We start from the raw sequence: 21,991 nt of genomic DNA, 5'->3' as shown, positions 1-21,991 counted from the left end.
CAGTAGCTAAGATGTTAAGTTAAATATGTCAATATAAAGTATTTCCAACTTGTTTTGGAAAGTTGGTTTCAATTTATTTCTGAAAGATATTCAGTATTTGTATGTCAGAACTATTTAAACTTTAAGATGTAACTTTGCAAATACTTACCCAGATGGAACACTTAATATAAAAAAAAATAACTATGAAATATTTCTAAGAATAAAAGAGGTCAAAAATAAAACTATATATCATTTAAAAATATAAATTTATTTTTAATCTTTCAGAAAAGCTGTAAAAAATAAGCACCTGACTTTGTTACTTTTTAAATTAACTTTTCCTATTACTTTTAGCATGTCATTTTCTAGAGAACGGTATTTCTTTTTAACATATTCTTTATTACTGAGATGGTTTTAAACTGCTAATAATCCCTGGAGGTGCTGGTTTGGCAGTCCTTTTACATAGTCTGAAGCTGGTAAACCTTTGGGCCTTTTTTTAAGAGGTAACCTTGGTCATTTAGTGATCCAATAAAATTTTCAAAATCAGCAACCTGGAATAAAATATAAAAAAACAGCCCATTAAGTAATATGCAAAAATGATTTATAAAATGAATCTCTCAAACAGATATATACAAATCTCAAGTTTCTTGGGCAAATAAATTTATTTTTATTTCGTCAGAGAAAATTGCTTACATATGAGCTTTCAATTCTATTATGAGATTCTATTCTAGTTGATTAGCTAAGCCAATAAAAAATAAAAACTCCAGGATCCAAAGTATTTTTAAGATTTTATTTATTTATTTGAGAGAGATAGCACAAGCTGGGGGAGAGGCAGAGAGAGAGGGGGAAGCAGGCTGCCTGCTGAGCAGGGAGCCCAATACAGGACTCGATCCCAGGACCCTGGGATCGTGACCTGAGCAGAAGGCAGATGCTTAGCTGACTGAGCCAACCAGGCACCCCCAGAGTATTTTTTATTTTTGTTTTAGATTAGCTTCAAAACAAAAATTAGACTAGTTTCAATTCTGAAATCAAGTGGGCAATTTTCTGTGTAAACTTTTGTGTGCTTACATCCATTTTCACTAAAACTTTTAAGTACGTAGAGCAGGTAGAATATGTCTAACAAATGAGGAAACTGAGATTCAAAGATGTTAAGATGGGGGCGCCTGGGTGGCTCAGTGGGTTAAGCCTCTGCGTTCAGCTCAGGTCATGATCCCAGGGTCCTGGGATCGAGCCCGACATCGGGCTCTCTGCTTAGCAGAGAGCCTGCCTCCACCTCTCTCTCTGCCTGCCTCTCTGCCTACTTGTGATCTCTGTCAAATAAATAACAAAAACAAACAAACAAAAACAAAGATGTTAAGATGACTTGCCCACATGGGACGGTCAGAGAAATATGGAAAGTGAGCCATGTTTCTCCCAATTGTCAAGATACTGAAAAAGAGGTAAGTGTGTGTTTTAGATAACAATTTTTTAAAAAAGCTCTGTGCAGCTCAATTCATAGCTTAAATAAAGAAAATAAGCTTATATTTTGAAATTCTCCAAAAAATCCTATTCCATTCTTTTCATCCAAATATTATTTTTTTCAATCTCCATTTTATTTTTTAAATTTTAATTCCAGAAATAGTTAATAGTGTTATATTCATTTCAGGGGTACAGTAGAGTGATTCAGCAATTTCACATATTATTTAGTCCTCTCATAATAAGTGTACTTAAAAAAAAAAAAGGATTTATTTTTATTTTTTTCTAAAGATTTCCTTATTTATTTGAGAGAGAGAATGCACCTGTAATTGAGCACATATGGGAGTGGGAGGGACAGAGGGAAAGGGGGAGACAATCATTTTTAAATCTTTTAAAAAAGACAATCTTTGGGCGCCTGGGTGGCTCAGTGGGTTAAGCTGCTGCCTTCGGCTCAGGTCATGATCTCAGGGTCCTGGGTTCGAGTCCCGCATCGGGCTCTCTGCTCAGCAGGGAGCCTGCTTCCTCCTCTCTCTCTTTGCCTGCCTCTCTGCCTACTTGTAATCTCTCTCTGTCAAATAAATAAATAAATCTTAAAAAAAAAAAAAAAGACAATCTTTTAAAAAAGATTTTATTTATTTATTTGACAGAGAAGAGAAAGAGAGACAGTGAGAGAGGGAATGCAAACAGGGGAAGTGGGAGAGGGAGAAACAGGCTTCCGGCAGAGCAGGGAGCCCAATGTGGGACTCGATCCCAGAACTCTGGGATCGTGACCTGAGCCGAAGGCAGACACTTAACGACTGAGCCACCCAGGTGCCCCAGGAGACAGAATCTTAAGCAGACCTCCTGCTGAGTGCAGAGCCAAACTTGGGGCTCAGTCTGAACACCCTGAGACCATGGCCTGTGCCAAATCAAGAGTCACATGCTTAACTGACTGAGCCACCCAGGTGCTCCTAAAGATTTTTATTTTTAGGTAATCTATACACCTAAGTGTGGGGCTTGAACTTGCAACCCTGAAATCAAGAGTTGCATCCTCCACTGACAGAGCCTGCCAGGTATACCTGGTAATGTGTACTTTTAATCCCCTTCACCAATTTTACCCATCCCCTCCCCCTACCTCCCCTCTGGTAACCATCTGTTCTTTATAGTTAGGAGTCTGTTTTTGGTTTGTCTTTCCTTCTCTTTTTTTGTTTCTTTTTTTTTTTTTTTTAAAGATTTATTTATTTATTTATTTGACAGAGGGATCACAAGCAGACAGAGAGGCAGGCAGAGAGAGAGAGAAGCAGGCTCCCTGCTGAGCAGACATGGGACTCGATCCCAGGACCCCGAGATCATGACCTGAGCCGAAGGCAGCGGCTTAACCCACTGAGCCACCCAGGCGCCCTTTTTGTTTGTTTCTTAAATCCACATATGAGTGAGATCATATGGTATTTGTCTTTCTCTGACTTATTTCACTTAGCATTATACTGTCTAGCTCCATCCATGTTGCACATGGCAAGATGTCATTTTTTTAATGGCTGAGTAGTATTCCAGTGTGTGTGTGTGTGTGTGTGTATACACATACTGTTTCTTCTTTATCCATTCATCTATAGATGGACACTTAGGTTGCTTCCATAATTTGGCTACTGTAAATAATGCTGTAATAAATATAGGGGTGCATATATCACTCTCAATAAGTGTTTTTGTATTTTTTGGATAAGTGCACAGTAGTGTGATTGTTAGATCATAGCATAATTCTATTTCTAATTTTTTGGGGGAAATTTTGTACTGTTTTCCACAGTCATCCAAATCCTTTGAAAAAAATTTTTTTAAAAGATTTTACTTTTTATTTCACAGAGAGAGATCACAAATAGGCAGAGGCCGGCAGAGAGAGAGGAGGAAGGAGGCTCCCTGCTGAGCAGGGAGCCCGATGCGAGGCTTAATCCTAGGACCCTGAGACCATGACTTGAGCTGAAGGCAGAGGCATAACCCACTGAGCCACCAAATCTTTTGAAAATTAAAAGCTCAGGCGCCCCCATATCTTTTGAAATTTAAAAGCTCTATACTTATTAAAGACCTCATGAGATTGTCATAAAAAAGATGTATTAAGCATTTGGTTTATCATACCTGAATGTTTAGTTCTTTGGCAATCTGCCGAAGTTGTTGAAACTGAAATAAATTATTGTAAGTTCTTTCAGCAATGTTGTTGAGAGCAGAAATAAATCTTTTTGCTGTTGACCTGTTGCTCATTCCAGAACCGTGCTGGGATCGCTCAAAATCTAGGTTTCCAAATTCATCAGAATAAGTTCCTAGCATACTTAGTGAGAGGGGAGAAAAACAAAGTTACACAATGTGGCATGGCTACAAAATTTTTTGTCTCAGGTTATAAGAAGAAAAATGTGTACATAACCATGAGGCTCATGTAGCAAAAATTTAAACATGTACTGACTGAATGGCCACCATAAAACTCACTATGGTTTGAACTATGTGGAGATAAAGACATTTTTAGACATAGTTACCACTTTTAAGAAACTTGTACATTTGAGAAGAGAAAAGCTTAAGAATACAAAGTTGATAAACTGTGATATAAATACCTGGAACATTCTTTTTGATTCATGAAAAAAAGAAATTCTAAACATATTAAATTTAGGCTCTAGAGGATAAAGATATGTTCCCAGTTCCTAGGGAAGCATCTGACAAATGAAAGATGTTTAAAAATACCATGGGAATGAACTAGAAGGGTTCTGCAGACTTGCAGTCACGACAGAAATGAAAGGATCCACTAGTTCTCTGCTGTTTCCTCTTATTTTCACAGTATCATCAAAGAAAGACGTATGTACTTTATAGTAGATTTTTAGCCAGAAGTCTGAAAACACCAGAGATACAATTAGCCATCATCCGTAATCCAGTTCTGTGGCTGATTCCCTGCCTGTACAATGGAACAGATCATGGCTTATGGCAAAAAAATGTTATTTAAATCCAGAATTGGTTAATCAAGTACAAATTCGTCACCTGCTAGGCAGTGGATTTGTAGTGGTGAATAAAACAGTTATAATTCCTGCCCTCAAGGAGCTTACAGCAATGAGTTTACAGGGTTTCTAAAAACATAGCTTCATTTTGATCCCTGAACAATAAGAGCCCACATGAAAGAGAAAGCTGTACAAATAGGAATGAATCTTCCAAATAAGACTGTAATAAATAATACATGTAATTTAATTAATGTAAATAAATATAATGAACTGATAAAATCTCTGTTCTGAGGTGACCAACCAATCTAGCAAAGGAGTCCCAGTCCCGGCTCCAGGGGCATTCCAGGTCTTCCCCTAGCCCCACTGGCCACAGCCACAAGAGTGGCACAGATACGGAAGTGAAAGTGTACAAAATAACCCCTTTGTTTGTGCTTGGGGTTAAGACCTTGTGAGATTACTCTCCTCTGAGCTTGCCGGTGTAAAATAAAGCTCTGATCCTCCAAGGTTTCTGAGTTTCACTTGATTTTTTGGCCAGGATCCAGTCTGTGTTCTGTAACATTTGGTTCCCTCACTGGGAAACCCAACCACACTGGCCCATTGTTGCCACCAGTTTGGGGGCAATGGTGTGGCAGTGACGGAACAAGGGGTTGTAACGGAACAAGGGGTTGTAACGGAGAAAGCGCACCCTGCCTAATCTTTGGTAGTTTCCCACCTGGTCACCTTGGACCAGTCCCACTCTGCTGTTCCTGCCAGACTCAAAAGAGACTTGTCAGGTGAGGACCTGGTCCTGCGGGCCATCAATGAGGTAGCTGTCTCCCTACAGTGGTCCCAAATCCATGCATGCTCCTCCAGTATGTGGATGACTGCCTCCTCGCCAGTGACACAAAAGAAGACTGCACAAAAGGCACAAAGGCCCTCCACAGCTCCCGTCAAACTGGGGATACCTAACCTCATGGAAGAAGGCACACATCTGCCAACAACAGGTCCAATCTCTCAGTTTCCTCCTCACCAAAGAGAAGAGAGAACTAGGGCCAGAGAAAAAGAAAGTCCTCATCTATTTGCCATAGCCCTAGAAAAAAAGGGGGGCCTACAAGAATTCCTGGGGGCTGCAGGAGTCTGCTGCATCTGGATTCCTGGGTTCTCAGCAATAAGAAGACCCCTCTGTGATCTCTCAGGGGGACCAAATCGAGAACCCCCTGGCTGGACTGAGGAAGCAAAGGCTGCCTTCACAGAGATAAAGGCTTCCTTGGGGTGGGCTCCAGCCCTGCGCCTACCAAATAAGAAAAACCCTTCAATCTCTTTATACACAAAAAAGAACTAAGGGTACATACCCAGACTGTTGGGCCCTGTCAGAGGCCAGTTGCATATCTGTCAAAGCAACTGGACTCTGTGGCAGCAGGATAGCCACCGTGCCTCAGGGTGCTAGCAGTCACAGTCCTACTCATTAAGGAGGCAGACAAGCTCACCCCAGGGTAAGAACTTAACGTCAAGGTTCCTCATACAGTTGCGACCCTCATGAACACACAGGGACTCCGCTTCCTTTCCAACTCTCGGCTAACACAATACCAAGGGCTCCTCTGCAAGAATCCAAAACAGTAAGGACATTAAACCCAGCAACCTTTCTCCCCACGGAAGAAGGGGAACCAGACCATAACTGTTCCAAAGTAACTGATAAAGGCTACGCAAGCTGTCCAGGCTTACAGGATCAAGCCATAAAAAATCCAGAGCTTGTGCTGTTCAGTGATGGCAGCAGTTTCCTACAAGAAGGTGCCCAGAAAGCAGATTATGCAGTGACCACAAGCACTGAAGTCGTAGACGCTAAGGCATTACCAGCTGCACAGTCAGCCCCACAGGCGGAACTATACAGCTTAGTCAGAGCCCTCACCTTCAATGAAGGCAAGTGGGTCAACATCCACACTGACTCTTGGTTCGTCTTTGCTACTATGCATATACAGGGGGCCATCTACAAGGAGAGGGGCCTTCTAACTGCCGCAGAAAAAGCTATCAAAAACAAAGAAGGGATACTAAAACTCCTTGGAGCCATCTGGCTTCCAAGAGAAGTAGCAATCCTGCACTGTAAAAGACACCTGAAAGGAGACAACTCCATAGCACGGGGAAATCACCTGGCAGATGAGGCTGCCAAGACCACAGCCAGTAAGGACATGGCTGAGGGGGCCACCTGGACTAAAAAGAGTTGGTGGATGATGCCAGATGGGCAGGTCTTCATCTCAACAGCAACAGGAAGACATCTAGTCAAAAAATATCACAAACTCACCCACCTGGAAAAAACTGCTTTAGAAGCCCTCCAAAAAGTACTACTATATCAGCCAGCACTATGTCGAGCAACCAGTGAGCAATGCATAACGTGCTAAAAATAATGCTTGACCTGCACCAGAGCCCCCGCCCGCCAGGTGTCCTGGGATGGAAGTAACCCCTTTCAAAGATCTAGAAATAGACTTCACAAATGTGCAGCCAAGCAGTGGATTCACTGCTAGTGAATCCACTAGTAAAAGTATACATATTCTCTGGATGGGTCAAAATCTTCCCGACCAGGATGGAGTGAAGCCGGGAAGTAGCCAAAGTCCTCTTGTGGGAGATCATGCCCCAGTTCAGCCTGCCACTAACAATCCATAGTGACAGTGGGCCCACACTGTAGCAGACATTGTACAAGTCTTAACCAAGTCTCTCAGCATCACCTGGAGACTCCACACTGCCTACCAGCCCCAAAGCTCAGGGAAAACAGCAAATGAATCACACCCTCAAGGGAACCTTAGCAAAGTTTTGTCAGGAGACTAGCCTCCCATGGCCAAATCTGCTACCCCACCTCCTACATGCCTGCTGCACACCTGGGACTCTATATTACTCCCCTTTCAAATTAGCATATGGATGGCCTCCCCCATGCCTGGGGAGCCTTCCAGGAAACTTCCATCAAATTGGAGATTAAAACAAAACAAAACAAACCCTTCAAGCTCTGGGACCACCTTAAATAACTACAAAGGCCCTGAGAGGGCCCCAACCTCCTTAGGGTCCCAGGTACACTCCTAGGCAGTGTAGATCAAAGATAAAAAAAGGACCCCCTCAAACCATAGTGGACAGGGTCTCACATTGTTGTTCTAACTACCCTTACTACCCTTAGGGTTTCTGGTATCACCCTATGGGTCCAACACTCCAGAATGAAAAAAAGCCCATCACTCCGATGAAGAGCCACACCAGTGGAAAGTCCAGTCAAACCCTACAGATCCGCTCTGGCTTCATCTCTGACGAGACCCCACCAAATAATGAACACCTGCTTGCCCTGGTCCCTAGCTCTCATCAGCATGATATTCCTCATCCTAGGGGTTGGACTCTATACTGTTGCCCCTTCTGACTGGAGTTTCCCCCAGAGACTTGCCATTATTGTTGTTTACTGAGTAATCCTAGGGTGTTTTACTGCCCTTACTTGTCCACAGGTTTTACCTGCTATCCGGCTAGCCACAATGGCTCCCTCTAACTAAGGTTGTAGACCCACAACTGAGGTCTACTCCTAAGCACATTTCACCATGGTTTTCCTGACCCTAGTCAGTCCTGGTCTTCTGCTACATGGTGTGCTGTTCCTCCTCACTGCCATTAGCTTGCCTGACCTGGCATTAGTGGGAGCGGGGGGGACCTCTCAACTCTCGCATTACCGTTACTAGCAAATGGTTCCCTTGGTTCACCCCCCTCATCGGCCCCCTCCTCATGCTCCTCCTCACAGTAGCATTTGGTCCTTGTATTTTTAATGCCCTTACCAGGCTTATCACACATTCCGAAGATCAGACTCCAGCTGCTCCTTACTATTACCCCATAGATAATAAAAATGATGCCCTCTAAACCAGGCGTTTAAAAGGGCATCAAAGGGGGGAATGATAAAATAAATCTGTGTTCTGAGGCGGCCGACCAATCCAGCAAGGGAATCCAAGTCCCGGCCCCAGAGCCATTCCAGGTTTTCCTCTAACCCCACCTAGCCCCACAGGCCACAGACATAAGAGTGGCACAGATATGGAAGTAAAAGTGTATAAACTACCCCCTTTGTTTGTGCTTGGGGCTCAGACCTAGAGAGATTACTCTCCTCTGAGCCCGCCAGCATAAATTAAACCTTCGTGATCGTTCAAGGTCTCTGAATGCTGCTTGATTTTTTTGTCCAGGATCCAGTCCCCATTCTGTAACAGAACAAGAGCTTATTTCTCATAAGATACTTTTCAAAAATGCTTTATGCTTTATGCTAATCAAAAAGATTGATTGATTTGAGAGAGAGAGTCAGAAACAGCATAAGGGAGGAGAGGGTCAGAGGTAGAAGGAGGCTCCCTGTTGAGGCAGGAGCCCAATGCGAGACTCAGTCCCGGGACTCTGGGATCATGACCTGAGCCAAAGGCAGTCGCTTAACCAACTGAGCCACCCAAGAGTGCCCCTTCTTAGTATATTTTTAATTTTAAAGAAAACTTATGTAAACCTTTACCCATAAACATTTAGTTTTTATAGCTATGTGCTTTGATAACTATGATCAACTGTATCACAGTTTAGATTTTTCTTATTTTGACTACTGCTTCCAAGTTAAAATGTAATTTTACAGGTTCAAAAACACATTAAGGGCCCACATTCAAAAACTCAAGAGAAAGAAACTCTGAAATGAAGAGTTAATGACTGAAAAATGATTACTACAGTTAACTTTACTATCAATACAGTATATTTACTAAGGGCATACTGTGTGGTAGGTATGATTCTGGATCCTGGAAGTAAGTACAACATAAAGTCCCTGCTCTTACAGACTAAGGTCAGAAAGTATGGAAAGTTTAATTCACAATCTAGTCTCAATGTGTTTAACTGAGTCTTGAAATATACTATGAAACTAACAGCAGGTAATTCCAATCACTAGGAATCAGCCTATTCTCGTTATCTGAAAATTTTTATGAAAGCCAGTAAAGCACATTCAATTCACAGAAACAGCCTGGTAATGTCACGTAGGTACTGTTTATAGTTAACAACGAGGTAACTTTTTTTGAAGCATAGAAGTAAACTGACAGCCTAAAGCTAATTCAGAGTTACCAGCAAGGCAGTTTTGAGAAGTAGAAACAAACATAAAGTTCTACAAGAAATGCCACAGAGTTCCTCTTGGATGCATAAGTACATGTAAACACTGTCCAAGATGAAGATTCAGACATGCAAAACCAATGACAAATTAGTAATATACCATTTTTATCAAAAAAGTTGAAAGAATAATTTATCTTAAGTGTAATGCTCAGATATGAGAACAAATCAGACCAGTGGGTTTATTGTGGAGAAATACCAGATGGCTGCTTGAGACAATGTCTGGGGTCTGAGACCTATGGAAACTAAATAAGGGTGAAGCTTCAAAAACAGAATGTTACAGGTTAAAAGAAGGTGACAAGGTAGTCTGATCCCTGATTTGCTTGATAGCCAAAAGTCTATGAAGTAGAAGCACATGACACTGTTTTGCAGAGTCAGGCCAGAAGGCCCAAAGGGTGAGAGATCATTAAATGGAAAAGGAAATGTTAGCCCCACCCACACAGATGGAGAGTTTAAGAGCAAGATGCTCAGAAAGAATGTAAACAAAGAGGCAACTTTTTGTCATTAAACAAGAAGTCCCTACTGCTTGTCCTTGTTTTTAACTGGGGGAAAAAAGTTTAGAATCCAGATTTTCTGTAAGTTTGGTTAGATTCACTGACTTAGTTTTCTAGTGAGAAAAAAGGATCTCTGTTAGGGCAATCTCTAGGTTTCTTACTGGTCTGGTCTACCAGAAGTCAGGCAGACAACCGGTGTTTGTGGGCACTCTTCTATGTCATATGCTAGCACACTGAACCTCTGGTAGCACATTGTAGGAGACAGTCTTGTAATTCCTAGACTACCTGGTTGCTTATAAATGGCAAATGGAGAGTCTCCAACACAATGAAGTCAACTGGAGAGGGAATGAAGCCAGCTTGGTAAAAATTTCATCTACAAGACCCCTCAAAACCAGTACTGAATCATATAAAAGAGAAAATGGACAGTGCAGGCACTGTGTAATACTAAACCGACGCATCAGACAAAAGATAATACGTTAGGAATTGGTTGAAAGGGTTAGTAGTCATTAAGTGCTGATGATTTTACCTATTATGATGTTGCTTTTGAACATTCTCAAAATACGTATTCTTTAATTTATTTTAGAACTATGTGAATGGGGCGCCTGGGTGGCTCAGTGGGTTAAGCCGCTGCCTTCGGCTCAGGTCATGATCTCAGGGTCCTGGGATCGAGTCCCACATGGGGCTCTCTGCTCAGCAGGGGGCCTGCTTCCCTTCCCCTCTCTCTGCCTGCTTCTCTGCCTACTTGTGATCTCTGTCAAATAAATAAATAAAATCTTAAAAAAAAAAAAAGAACTATGTGAATGTATTACCCATTCAAAAAAACACATTTTTAATATAAAGATTTACACAGATATTTTAAACCAAGAAAGTATAGTTTGTTCAGAGAATCAAATGGGCTACATAAAAATAATTTTGCTTTGCCTAATTAAATATATAATTTGAGATGAAAAGATGACTGGTATTTCATTTAAAACAGCAGCTAATCTTACCTATATTTCATAACTTCAACTATATCCTCAGCATCTTCTTTGGTTGCTTCCTCTCTTAATTCCAACCTTGCTCGTGCCTTTGAAGGAAAACAAGCATTTTTACATAACAAAAGTATATTTACACTGAGCAGATAGTATATCAAAGTTTATTTCATTTATTCATTTTGCACAAAAACTGATGGGGGGGACTAAAATATGAAAAGTCGGAATAAAATTATCTGAAAATTTGAGTGTGAAAACAATCACTCGTTTAAAATCTGGATGAAAATCTGTTTGTATCTACTAACATATATCTTTCTAAGTGTTCATTTCAGAAAAACTGATTATGTGGTTTTTCCTTGCCTTTTACTTTCAGGAAATCATGCCTAACCAATCTGTTAAAACAACAGAAGGATAATCTGATTTTAAATGCAAAAAGCCCAAACTCCAGCTAATTTTAATTGCCAGAGTCTCCTAGCATTCCGAATCTGTGAATAAATGTTACTGCTGTTAGAAAAATAGGTACTATCCTTATGGACCTGTCATATATCAAATCAAATACTGACACATTCCATGTTTCCATATATTCAACTTAGAATCTCATAATCCTTGATTAACCTAACCACTTGTCATACTCCAAGAGTCTAAAATGTCAATAAAAGGAGGAAAAAAGAAAAATTGCATGGGAGGTGCTAGTCTCATGCCTAGAAAGAAGTGGCTATACTTTGATTGGTTATGAAAGAGATATGACCAAACATTTTTTTTAAATGGCTGTGTGGAAGTTTTGTTGCCTTTTTTTTTTTTTTTAAGATTTTATTTATTTATTTGGCAGAGAGACAGCGAGAAAGGGAACATAAGCAGGGGGAGAGGGAACAGAAGAAGTAGGCTTCTTGCCGAGCAGCAAGCCCGACATGGGGCTTGATCCCAGGACACCGGGATCATGACCTGGACCAAATGCAGACACTTAATGACTGAGCCGCCCAGGCGCCCTTGATCAAACATTTTTAAGAACTTTTATACATCCATTTCTAATGTGTTTTAGTTCGAAGAATAATTGAGTTAATTATATGCAGGAAATGGAGAGAAATCACATCACTTCTTCCCCTCGTTTTTAAGTTAAAAAAAAAAAAGGCATGAACTTAAACCTCTGTTAGACGAATCAGAGATTCCAGCTGCCTAGTGGTGATGGGTGAGCTATTTAACCGCTGGCTCTGTTTCCGAAGTTCAAGGTAAAAATCCTGAAGAATCCGAGCAGCTTCTGTGGATAGCCTTGGATAGACATACTGCCGAGCATAACCAATGTACTTTCTCAATAGCTGGTGGGGAATTAGATCTATTGTTTCTCCAGGAACTACCTAAAGCATGATAAAAAGGCCCAACATTACAAGGATAGCAAATAAAATCTTTCTGTTAAAAAACTTGTTTAGATACATAAAAAAATTCTAAAAGACTTTCCAAATAAGACAAACACTGTAGTTCTAGCTCTGAGTCTAGCTGGCTTAGATTATTTCAATTAAAGTTTACATGAACCCTACTATTGCAATATAAAAGGTTTCAGTATGAAAGCAACATACCAAACTCTGACATTCAAATACAACCAATCTGAATGATTAAGAAACAGAAGCTTACCTTTAATCTTTCTGATAAGGGCTTATCAGACACCACTTCAAGTACAGAAGTGTTTGAATCCTGACTATTTATGCGAGCTACGGTGGCACTGCTAACAGTTCTCTGCTTTCCAGCCCTTATTGCAATCACATGTTCAGAGAGTAAGTGATCATGATCCTCATTTGGGGTATCTAACAGGATAAAGACCAAATCAAATCGGGACAGTAGGGCGCTCCCCATTCTAAGAGGTATAAAGGAAAGAAGAAATTGATTAGAATCAAAGCAAATAGAAAATGGTTTACTATTCAAGTTGTTTACTTGTTTACTATTCAAGTTCCATGTCAATAGAACTTTTAAAAAATGAAGTTCAGGTTGAAGAAACAAGCAATAGCTTTTGGACTCGATAACACACACCAACTCTGAAGAGACACCAGGCCACACACCCTTCAACATGTAAACAAGCCTACTTGTACCTACTTTTCATAAGTTGAGGTAAGGTCCCTTCTCAATCTCTGTTTTTTTAAAAAATTTATTTATTTGTGTGTCGGACTGAGAGAGAGAAAGCACAAGCTACAGGCAGAGGGGGAAACAGGCTCCCCGCTGAGCAAGAAGCCCAATGTGGGGCCCAATCCCAGGACTCCAGGATGATGACCTGAGCTGATGGCAGATGCTTAACTGACAGAGCCACCCAGGTATCCCACAATCTCTGTTTTCCATATTACTAACTAATGGTGAGCTTCACAATGACTTTGAATTCTAAGATACATGGTATATGATTCACCAGAGGTTTTCTAGTTGGGTAGTTTTAATCTTTTGTACTTTTTCTCTCACCAAAAGAGTCTCTCAATGCATCCATGATCACTTAGAAAAAAACCCACTTTTTCTTAGAAGTCATTATAATCAGGACACCTGGGTGCCACCTCGATTTCAGCTCAGGTCATGATTTCAGGCTGTGAGATCAAGCCCCACATCAGGCTCCATGGGCATGGAACCTGCTTAATATTCTCTCTCTCCTCCCCTCACTTAAAAAAAACACCAAGCCATTATAATCCTTATAATAAAAATGCTGTGTTCTGTCTAGTCATCTTGTCATCTTCCCTGATCTCACCAATAGATAATCCTTCTATTTGAGACAAGAAAACTAAAATCCAGAGTGATTAAAGAATTGGCCAAGGCCCCAAAGCAGGTTTGGATACCTCTAAAAACCAGAATCCAAGTCCTTGTTCAACAGGATCTTTCTGATTTTTCCAACATGGCAGTTTTTCATTTTATCAAGAAAAACCAATAGATGGACTTTTTTGGTGGTGGTGGTATAGCTTTTCCAAGTACAACTGTACATTTTGCTATGTATCATTTCTATAGTAAAGGTATATATTATCATCAAACATTAGGCATTAGGAAATCTGTTTTTTTTCCCTCTAGAATTTAAACTTCCATTTTTTGGTCTTTTTTCCTTTTTTTAAATTAACATAGAATGTATTATTTGTTTCAGGGGTACAAGTCTATGATTCATCAATCTTACACAATATACAGTGCTCACCACACCATGTACCCTCCCCAGTGTCTATCACCATGCCACCCCATCCCCTCCCCTAACCCTCTCCCCTCCAGCAGCCCTCACTTTGTTTCCTGAGATTAAGAGTCTCTTATGGTTTGTCTGCTCTCTGGTTTCATTTTCATTTTTTTCATCTCCTCCCCTATGATCCTCTGCATTGTTTCTCAAATTCCACGTATCGGTGAGATCATGATAGTTGTCTTTCTCTGACTGACTTATTTCACTTAGCAATAATACCCTCTAGTTCTATCCATATCGTTGCAAATGGTAAGATTTCATTTTTGATGGCTGCATAATACTCCAATGTATGTAGTTATACCACATCTTCTTTACCCATTATCTGTCAAAGCTTCCAGTTTTTCACATGAGGTATCCTTTTGTCCTTTTTCTCACTTCTGCATCATTTCAATCTATTTCCCCCTACCTATACTTTTTGTCCAACGTACACAGAAGAAATTAGAAGAGAAAGCATATACAAACGTTGTTTTTGGAAGTGGGATCATACCCATTTATAAGACTATAATGTGCTTTTTTTTTTTTTTTTAAAAAAGATTTTATTTATTTGAGAGACACAGAGAGCATGCATGCATGCACAAACAGGGGATGCTCAGAGGGAGAGGGAGAAGCAGGCTCTCTGCTGAGCAGGGAGCCTGACACGGGGCTCCATCCCAGGACCCTGGGATCATGACCTGAACTGAAGACATGCTTAACTGACTGAGCCCCCCAGGTGCCCCTATAATGTGCTCTTTTAACAGTAAAGCACAGAGCTATCAGCACATACAGAGCTACTTCTGTTTTTGTAAATGTTACTTTCCACCATACAGTCTTGCCATAGTTTAACCACTTCCTTTTCAAAGGGCATTTTAAGTTGTTTCCGATTTTTGGTTGTGATAATGCCATCATACCTCACCTGTAAATATATCTCTGTACACTTGCATGACTATTTCTGTGAGTATTTTTCCTAAAAGTAGAACTAAAACAAAGTGAATGTACATTTAAAATACTGATAAACGGGGCACCTAGGTGGCTCATTTGGTTAAGCGTCCAACTCTTGATTTTTGGCTTAGGTCATGATCTCAGGGTTGTAAAATCAAGCCCTCGGTCAGGCTCTGCACTGGGCATGGAGCCTGCTGAGCTCTCTCTCCTCCTCCCTCTGCACCCCCCACCACTTGCTCATGCTTGCTCTCTCAAGAGAAATAGTGATAAACATGCCAGTTGTCCTTCCGTATGCTAACCTGAATATGTGAGAACCCATTTCTCCAATCCTTTGTCAATGATTATAAATATTTGAAATGTCTGACAATCTAAGAGCTATCAATGGTACTTCATTGTTTTAATTTGTGGTGCTCAAACAGGTTTTTGTACATTTACTGGAAGGTTTCATTTCTGTGAACTATTATGTCTTCTGTTATCTTTTTCTTATTGATTTATAAGGATTCACTATATTAAAGATATAAATATAAATATCTGAAGAGACTTACTTTAAATTCTCAGAAACTGTTCGGGCTTTATTGTAGTGTCCTCCAACTGGATTTGCAGCAGCAACGATGGATGTTCTTGCAGGGAGGCTACAAACCATGCCAGCCTTAGCAAGACTAATACTTTGCTGTTCCATAGCTTCTAACAAGGCTTGATGTTGATTCCCCATCTTATCAAATTCATCTATCCCACAAATACCTATAATCACAGTAAAATAATACAGACAAAAGCTTTCTTTGGTCAAGCTCCAAATCTTACAGGATGGAAACTGTTTCCAGCAGTTAAAATTATGAACTGTCAGGGGTGCCTGGGTGGCTCAGTCATTAAGTAACTGCCTTCAGTTCATGTCATGATCCCAGGGTCCTGAGATCCAGCCCTGCATCGGGCTCCCCGTTCCGTGGGAAGTCTGCTTCTCCCACTCCCACTCCCCCTGCTTGTGTTCCCTCTCTGGCTGTTTCTCTCTGCCATATAAATAAATAAATAAATAAATAAATAAATAAATAAAATCTTAAAAAAAAATTATGAACTGTCATACACTTAAGAATTTGTGCCTGTTTTACAGCAAACAAAACACTCCTCTTAACTAACTTTTATTCAGTATTTTCTCATTCAGCATTTTCCATAGGCAAGTGTTGTGAGGGCTATAAAAATGAAGATATGAGGGTGACCCTCAAAAAGCTCAAAGACTCCAAAGAACAAATAATCCAATCAAGAAATGGGCAGAGGACATGAACAGACATTTCTTCAAAGAAGACATCCAGATGGCCAACAGACACATGAAAAAGTGCTCCCTATCACTCGGCATCAGGGAAATACAAATCAAAACCACAATGAGGTATCACCTCACACCAGTCAGAATGGCTAAAATTAACAAGTCAGGAAATGACAGATGCTGGCGAGGATGCGGAGAAAGGGAAACCCTCCTACACTGTTGGTGGGAATGCAAGCTGGTGCAACCTTTCTGGAAAACAACATGGAGGTTCCTCAAAATGTTGAAAATAGAACTACCCTATGACCCAGCAATAGCACTACTGGGTATTTACCCTAAAGATACAAACGTAGTGATCCGAAGGGGCACGTGCACCTGAATGTTTATAGCAGCAATGTCCACAATAGCCAAACTATGGAAAGAACCTAGATGTCCATCAACAGATGAATGGATAAAGAAGATGTGGTATATATACACAGTGAAATACTATGCAGCCATCAAAAGAAATGAAATCTTACCATTTGCGACAACGTGGATGGAACTAGAGCGTATCATGCTTAGCGAAATAAGTCAAGTGGAGAAAAACAACTATCATATGATCTCCCTGATATGAGGAAGTGGTGATGCAACATGGGGGCTTAAGGGGGTAGGAGAAGAATCAATGAAACAAGATGGGATTGGGAGGGAGACAAACCGTAAGTGACTCTTAATCTCACAAAACAAACTGAGGGTTGCTGGGGGGAGGGGAGTTGGGAGAAGGTGGGTGGGATTATGGACATTGGGGAGGGTATGTGCTTTGGTGAGTGCTGTGAAGTGTGTAAACCGGGCGATTCACAGACCTGTACCCCTGGGGATAAAAATATATTATATGTTTATAAAAAATAAAAAAAATTAAAAAAAAAAAAGCTCAAAGACTTACATTCAAACAGGTGAGATAAGATACAGTCATATTCAAAAGATAGTATGATTTCAAGAACTGCAAGACATAGGCATAATTATGTAAGATCAGTTTTCTGGGTAAGGAGAGGACATTTGAGCAAAAACTTCAAGGTAAAAAGGGACCAGGCCTTGCAGACCCATCTGGGGTAAAGAAAGCATGAATACAAAGGCCTGAAGTAGGAATGTGATGTGCCTGGAGTGCTGGTTGTGTTCCAGGCATAGCCAGAAGGCTATGTAGCTGGAGAATAAGAGGGGAGAAACAGATGATGAGGCAAAAGAGGTGATTTGAAGGCCAGAATGTGAATAGCCCTGGACCACTGTCAAGCCTTGAGCTTTCACTCTGAGTGAGACAGGAAGCCACTGGAAGGTTCTGAGCAGAAGAATAACTTGATCTGAGGTTTTTTTTTTTTTTTTTAAGATTTTATTTATTTGACAGACAAAGATCATAAGTAGGCAGAAAGGCAGGCAGAGAGAGAGGAAGGGAAGCAGGCTCCCTGCCAAGCAGACAGCCTGATGCGGATCTCGATCCCAGGACCGTGTAATCATGACCTGAGCTGAAGGCAGAGGCTTTAACCCACTAAGCCACCCAGGCGCCCCTTGATCTGAGTTTTAATGGGATAGCTCTGCCTTGTTAAGAACAACAGGAAGGGCAAGGGTAGTCACAGGCACTATAAGACTGCACTACTAATTCATGTAAGAGATGACAGCAGCCCTGGAGACAAGGCTGGATAGTGGACATATACAGAAGGTAGAGCCCACAGTATTTGTTGATAGACTGGATATGGGGTATGAGCAAAAATCAAGGATGAATGCACATTTTCTGATTTGAGCAAACAGAAGGATAGAATTATCACTGACTGAGATGAGAAAGCCTGTAAGAAGAATCAGTTTGAAGAGGAACATTAGGATTTCAGCTTAAGACATGTTAAGTTTGAAGAAGAGATATAAATTTGGAAATTTTCAGCAAATAGGCAAAGCCATGAGACTAGATAAGATCAAGAAGGTAAACACAGACTAAGAAAATAAAGGCACAAGAAAGAGGCATCTGGAGGTGCCAACCAGTTAAGGCTGGGGAGATAAAGAACAAAACTGAGAAGGAACAGTCAATGAAATGAGAAGAAAACCAGAAGAGTATAATGTCCTGGAAACCAAGGAGGTAAAGTATCAAGGTAGGGGGTGGGCAGGGGAGTGGCAGACAGGTGAGGGTGCTGAGAGGATTCAGAAATGTGGAGGTCATTGACAAGCAAAGGAATGAAAGACCTTGACTGGAATCTGCGCACTGCCTGACACATGCAAGGGAACATGCTTTTCAGTAGGGTTAGAGCATCACCAAGAGAAACTTGGGTAACAAAGCTCAATTCTTGCTGAGCCCTCTAAGTGGATTTCTTATAAACTAGCAGTCAAATCCTGAAAAACATCCAATGAGATGGGCCAAAAATATAGCAAAACCAAAAAAAAAAAAAGCAAAACCTCTAATTATAAAGTAATAGCTCTAAATTCTTATTTTAAGTCCTGTCTGTGAGGAGTAAAAGGGTAACATTCACCTTATCCTTGAACTATCATGATCCAGATGATATGCTGGGCTAAGTAATAGTCAGGCACTCAGCAAATATTGACTATGCACCTATGTATTGGGCAATGTGAATATGGCAGTTAATAGGATGACCAAATCCCCCCACTTAATGTAAAGTTTTAAAACAGGCTTTAAATAAATGATCACAAATGTGATGGTTGTTATGAAATGGGAAGTACAAGGAGCAATATATAATTGTGTCTGTTGCAGGATTCTGAAAATGAATGACAGTAAGTACCAGTTTCAATTGTGCAGTATATACTGTATTTCCAGTTATTCTTTTCTGGTACTCATTCTCAACTCACTGGTTGATACAGTGCTATCCAAATGCCTCTTGAACAGAATGTAAAGAAATTAACTGGAAAGAGAAAGTCTTAAAGAAACAGCCCAAAGCTCCAGAACTACTAATTATTTAGATCTGGAATAATGCCTTTAAAACCCTTGGCTCAATTTAAAAATAGAAGCTGTAATATTAGGGAAATTAAATGTTGTCAACAGTGGAGAGTTTGGTCTCTTACCTTGATCGCCAAGTACAAGGGCACCGGCTTCCAAAGCAAAATCTCCAGAGGAACTATCTTTTGAAAGAGTTACAGTCAAGCCAGAGGTGGTTGTGGTATTACCACAAACATACACACCACGGGGAGCAACGTTGCATACTGCCTAGGGAAACAGAAGGTTTAAAAGAATCAGCCAGGGGTGTCTGGGTGGTGCAGTTGAACACTGGACTCTTGATTTTGGCTCAGGTCCTGATCTCAGGATTGTGAGATCAAGCCCTGCATTGGGCTGCACACTGAGCATGGGGTCTGCTTGGGATTCTCTCTCTGTCTCCCTATGGCCCTCACCCACCGTGTGCTCTTTAATAAATAAATCCTAAAAAAAAAATTAGAAAAAGAATCAGACAAAGTAAAAGGGAAAAACAGCTAATAGTGACTGCTCACAAATGTCAGTTATATGCCAAGTACTCTTCTAACAGCTTTACTGTAGAATCTTTACTACCACAGTTAATAGCAAGGTATTACTACATCCCCATCTTGTGACATAGAAAACCAAGGCCTGCAGAGAGTAACTCACACTGCTATGAAGGTGTAAACCCAGGCAGCCTGCCTCTGATGTCTGTGGTCATATGAACACACACAGTTTCATTTTATGCTTCATTTTCAAGTTCAAACAGAAAATACATGAGGGCCAATTTTAATTTCAAAAGTTTCAGTGCTTCTTTGTATAGCAGGTAATAAAATAGCTCAATAATGCTGACCTTGTGAGTAAACAAGCTATGGCAGGTCAGAAAAGTGGTTAAATAGCATAAGAATTAAAAGCCTGGACCTCCAAAGTCAGGAAGACTGTTTAAATATTGGCTTTACTGTATATTGACTATGCTGCTCTCAGATCTCTCTGAGCCTCAGTTTATGTTTTATCACCTACATCCCTGAGGAGTAAGTAAGATCATGTATGTAAGGCACTTAATCTGGTACCTGACACACATACCCAATGAAAGGCAGTAAACAATTCATAACTGTTAATGTTAACCTAATTTTTAAAAACTCTGGTTTAGCAGGGCTAGAACACTTACATACAACACACTCCACTGTCTACAACATTTAATTTCTATTAATATTACAGTTTCTATTTTTAAATTAAACTAAATGGCATTATCCCAGGTTTTAAAAAACATGAAAAAACTGCCAGTGTCATTCCTTGGTATTAAATTTTTTTCAGTACCATTAAATCTATTTTGAAACCATCATCTGCCAAAAACTATTTCTTAAATTAAAAAGGAATAAGAGAGGGGTATTTGGGTGGCTCAGTTGGTTGGGCTTCTGACTCTTGATTTTGGCTTGGGTCATGATCTCGGGGGTTGCAGGATTGAGCTCCATGTCAGGCTTCACTTGGACAGGAGTCTGCTTGGGATTCTCTATTTCCCTCTGCCCGTCCCTGCTGTGCTAGCAGGTGCACTAGTTTGCTCTCCTCTCTCAAAAAAAATTTTTTTAATATGTATTTTTTTTAATTTTATTTATTTATCTGACAGACAGAGATTACAAGTAGGCAGAGAGGCAGTCAGAGAGAGGAGGAAGCAGGCTCCCTGCTGAGCAGAGAGCCCGATGCGGGGCTCGATCCCAGGACCCTGGGATCATGACCTGAGCCTAAGGCAGAGGCTTTAACCCACTGAGCCACCCAGGCGCCCCTCAAAAATTTTTTTTTAAGTCTCACTTATGTATTTGAGAGAGTGAGCAAGAGAGAGCATTAAGCAGGGGAAGGGGCAGAGGGAGAAAAAGTAGCACACTCGCCACTGAGCAGAGAGCCTGATGTGGGGTTTGATCCTTGGACCCTGAGATCATGACCAGAGCCAAAGACAGACACTTAAGTGACTGAGCCAGCCACCCCCAAATAAGTAAATTTTTTTTTTTTAAAGATCTTATTTATTTGACAGAGAGAGTGAGAGAGAGCACAAGCAGGCAGAGCAGCAGAGAGAGAGGAAGAAACAGACTCTCCACTGAGCAAGTAGCCCGATGCAGGGCTCGATCCCAGAACCCTGGGATCAAGACTCAAGCTGAAGGACAGTGGGCTTATAAATGCAGTGATGAAGTCAAAGCTGTTCTCAATACTGGCTGCCCAGCGCAATCACCTGTGGAAGGTTATACAAACACAGATATACTAGAACCCTAATACAGAGGTTCTTAATTTAGTTGGACTAGGGCATGCCTCAGGATTTTCAGAGTTCCAAAGATGATTCTGATATGCAGTCAGAGTTCCCCTGAACAAAGATTCAGTAGCCACAGGACTACTTACAAAGAGATCCCTGGTCTGGTCACATTTTCCTTCCTTCCTTTTTTTTAAAAAAAAAAAAAAAAAGATTTTATTTATTTATTTGACAGAGACACAGTGAGAGAGGGAACACAGCAGAGGGAATGGGAGAAGGAGAAGCAAGCTCCCCATAGAGCAGGGAGCCTGATGCAGGGCTCAATCCCAGGACCCTGGGATCATGACCCGAGCTGAATGAGCCACCCAGGTGCCCCTCTGGTCACATTTTTCCACACTGGGGATGGTCAGAAGGAATGTGACACATGGGCATTCTCAGAAAGGACATTATGACTGGCTTACCAGGTGTCATTCCCAGGCAACCACAAGAATTCCAATAAGCAGAACTTACTAGGGCCATCATAAGCCCTGGTGGGAGACCGCTAAGCTC

General features: G+C 40.9%; 1 protein-coding gene across 5 annotated transcripts in view; it reads right to left on the bottom strand.

The window, feature by feature from the left end:
- Nucleotides 1–228: 228 nt before the first annotated feature.
- Nucleotides 229–21,991, bottom strand: part of MCM8 (minichromosome maintenance 8 homologous recombination repair factor) — a 47,137-nt gene continuing 25,374 nt past the window's right edge. For 3 of the 5 annotated variants that reach the window (XM_032351366.1, XM_032351368.1, XM_032351370.1), the window contains 7 exons: nucleotides 19,323–19,464; nucleotides 15,586–15,781; nucleotides 12,571–12,790; nucleotides 12,087–12,296; nucleotides 10,963–11,039; nucleotides 3,535–3,724; nucleotides 229–527 (listed from right to left, as the gene is read on the bottom strand). In XM_032351366.1, the coding sequence (XP_032207257.1) occupies nucleotides 435–527; nucleotides 3,535–3,724; nucleotides 10,963–11,039; nucleotides 12,087–12,296; nucleotides 12,571–12,790; nucleotides 15,586–15,781; nucleotides 19,323–19,464 (1,128 nt within the window). In that variant the 3' untranslated portion in view covers nucleotides 229–434. Of the gene's footprint in view, nucleotides 528–1,347; nucleotides 1,405–3,534; nucleotides 3,725–6,909; nucleotides 8,555–10,962; nucleotides 11,040–12,086; nucleotides 12,297–12,570; nucleotides 12,791–15,585; nucleotides 15,782–19,322; nucleotides 19,465–21,991 lie in introns of those variants that run through there. The other 2 variants (XM_032351367.1, XM_032351369.1) reach the window with 2 other exon arrangements.

The sequence above is a fragment of the Mustela erminea genome, chromosome 7 (genome assembly GCF_009829155.1).
Source record: "Mustela erminea isolate mMusErm1 chromosome 7, mMusErm1.Pri, whole genome shotgun sequence".
NCBI classification, from domain to species: Eukaryota; Metazoa; Chordata; class Mammalia; order Carnivora; family Mustelidae; genus Mustela; species Mustela erminea.
The sequence above is the reverse complement of the archived record's forward strand: the minus strand, read 5'-3'. Positions and strand labels throughout refer to the sequence as shown.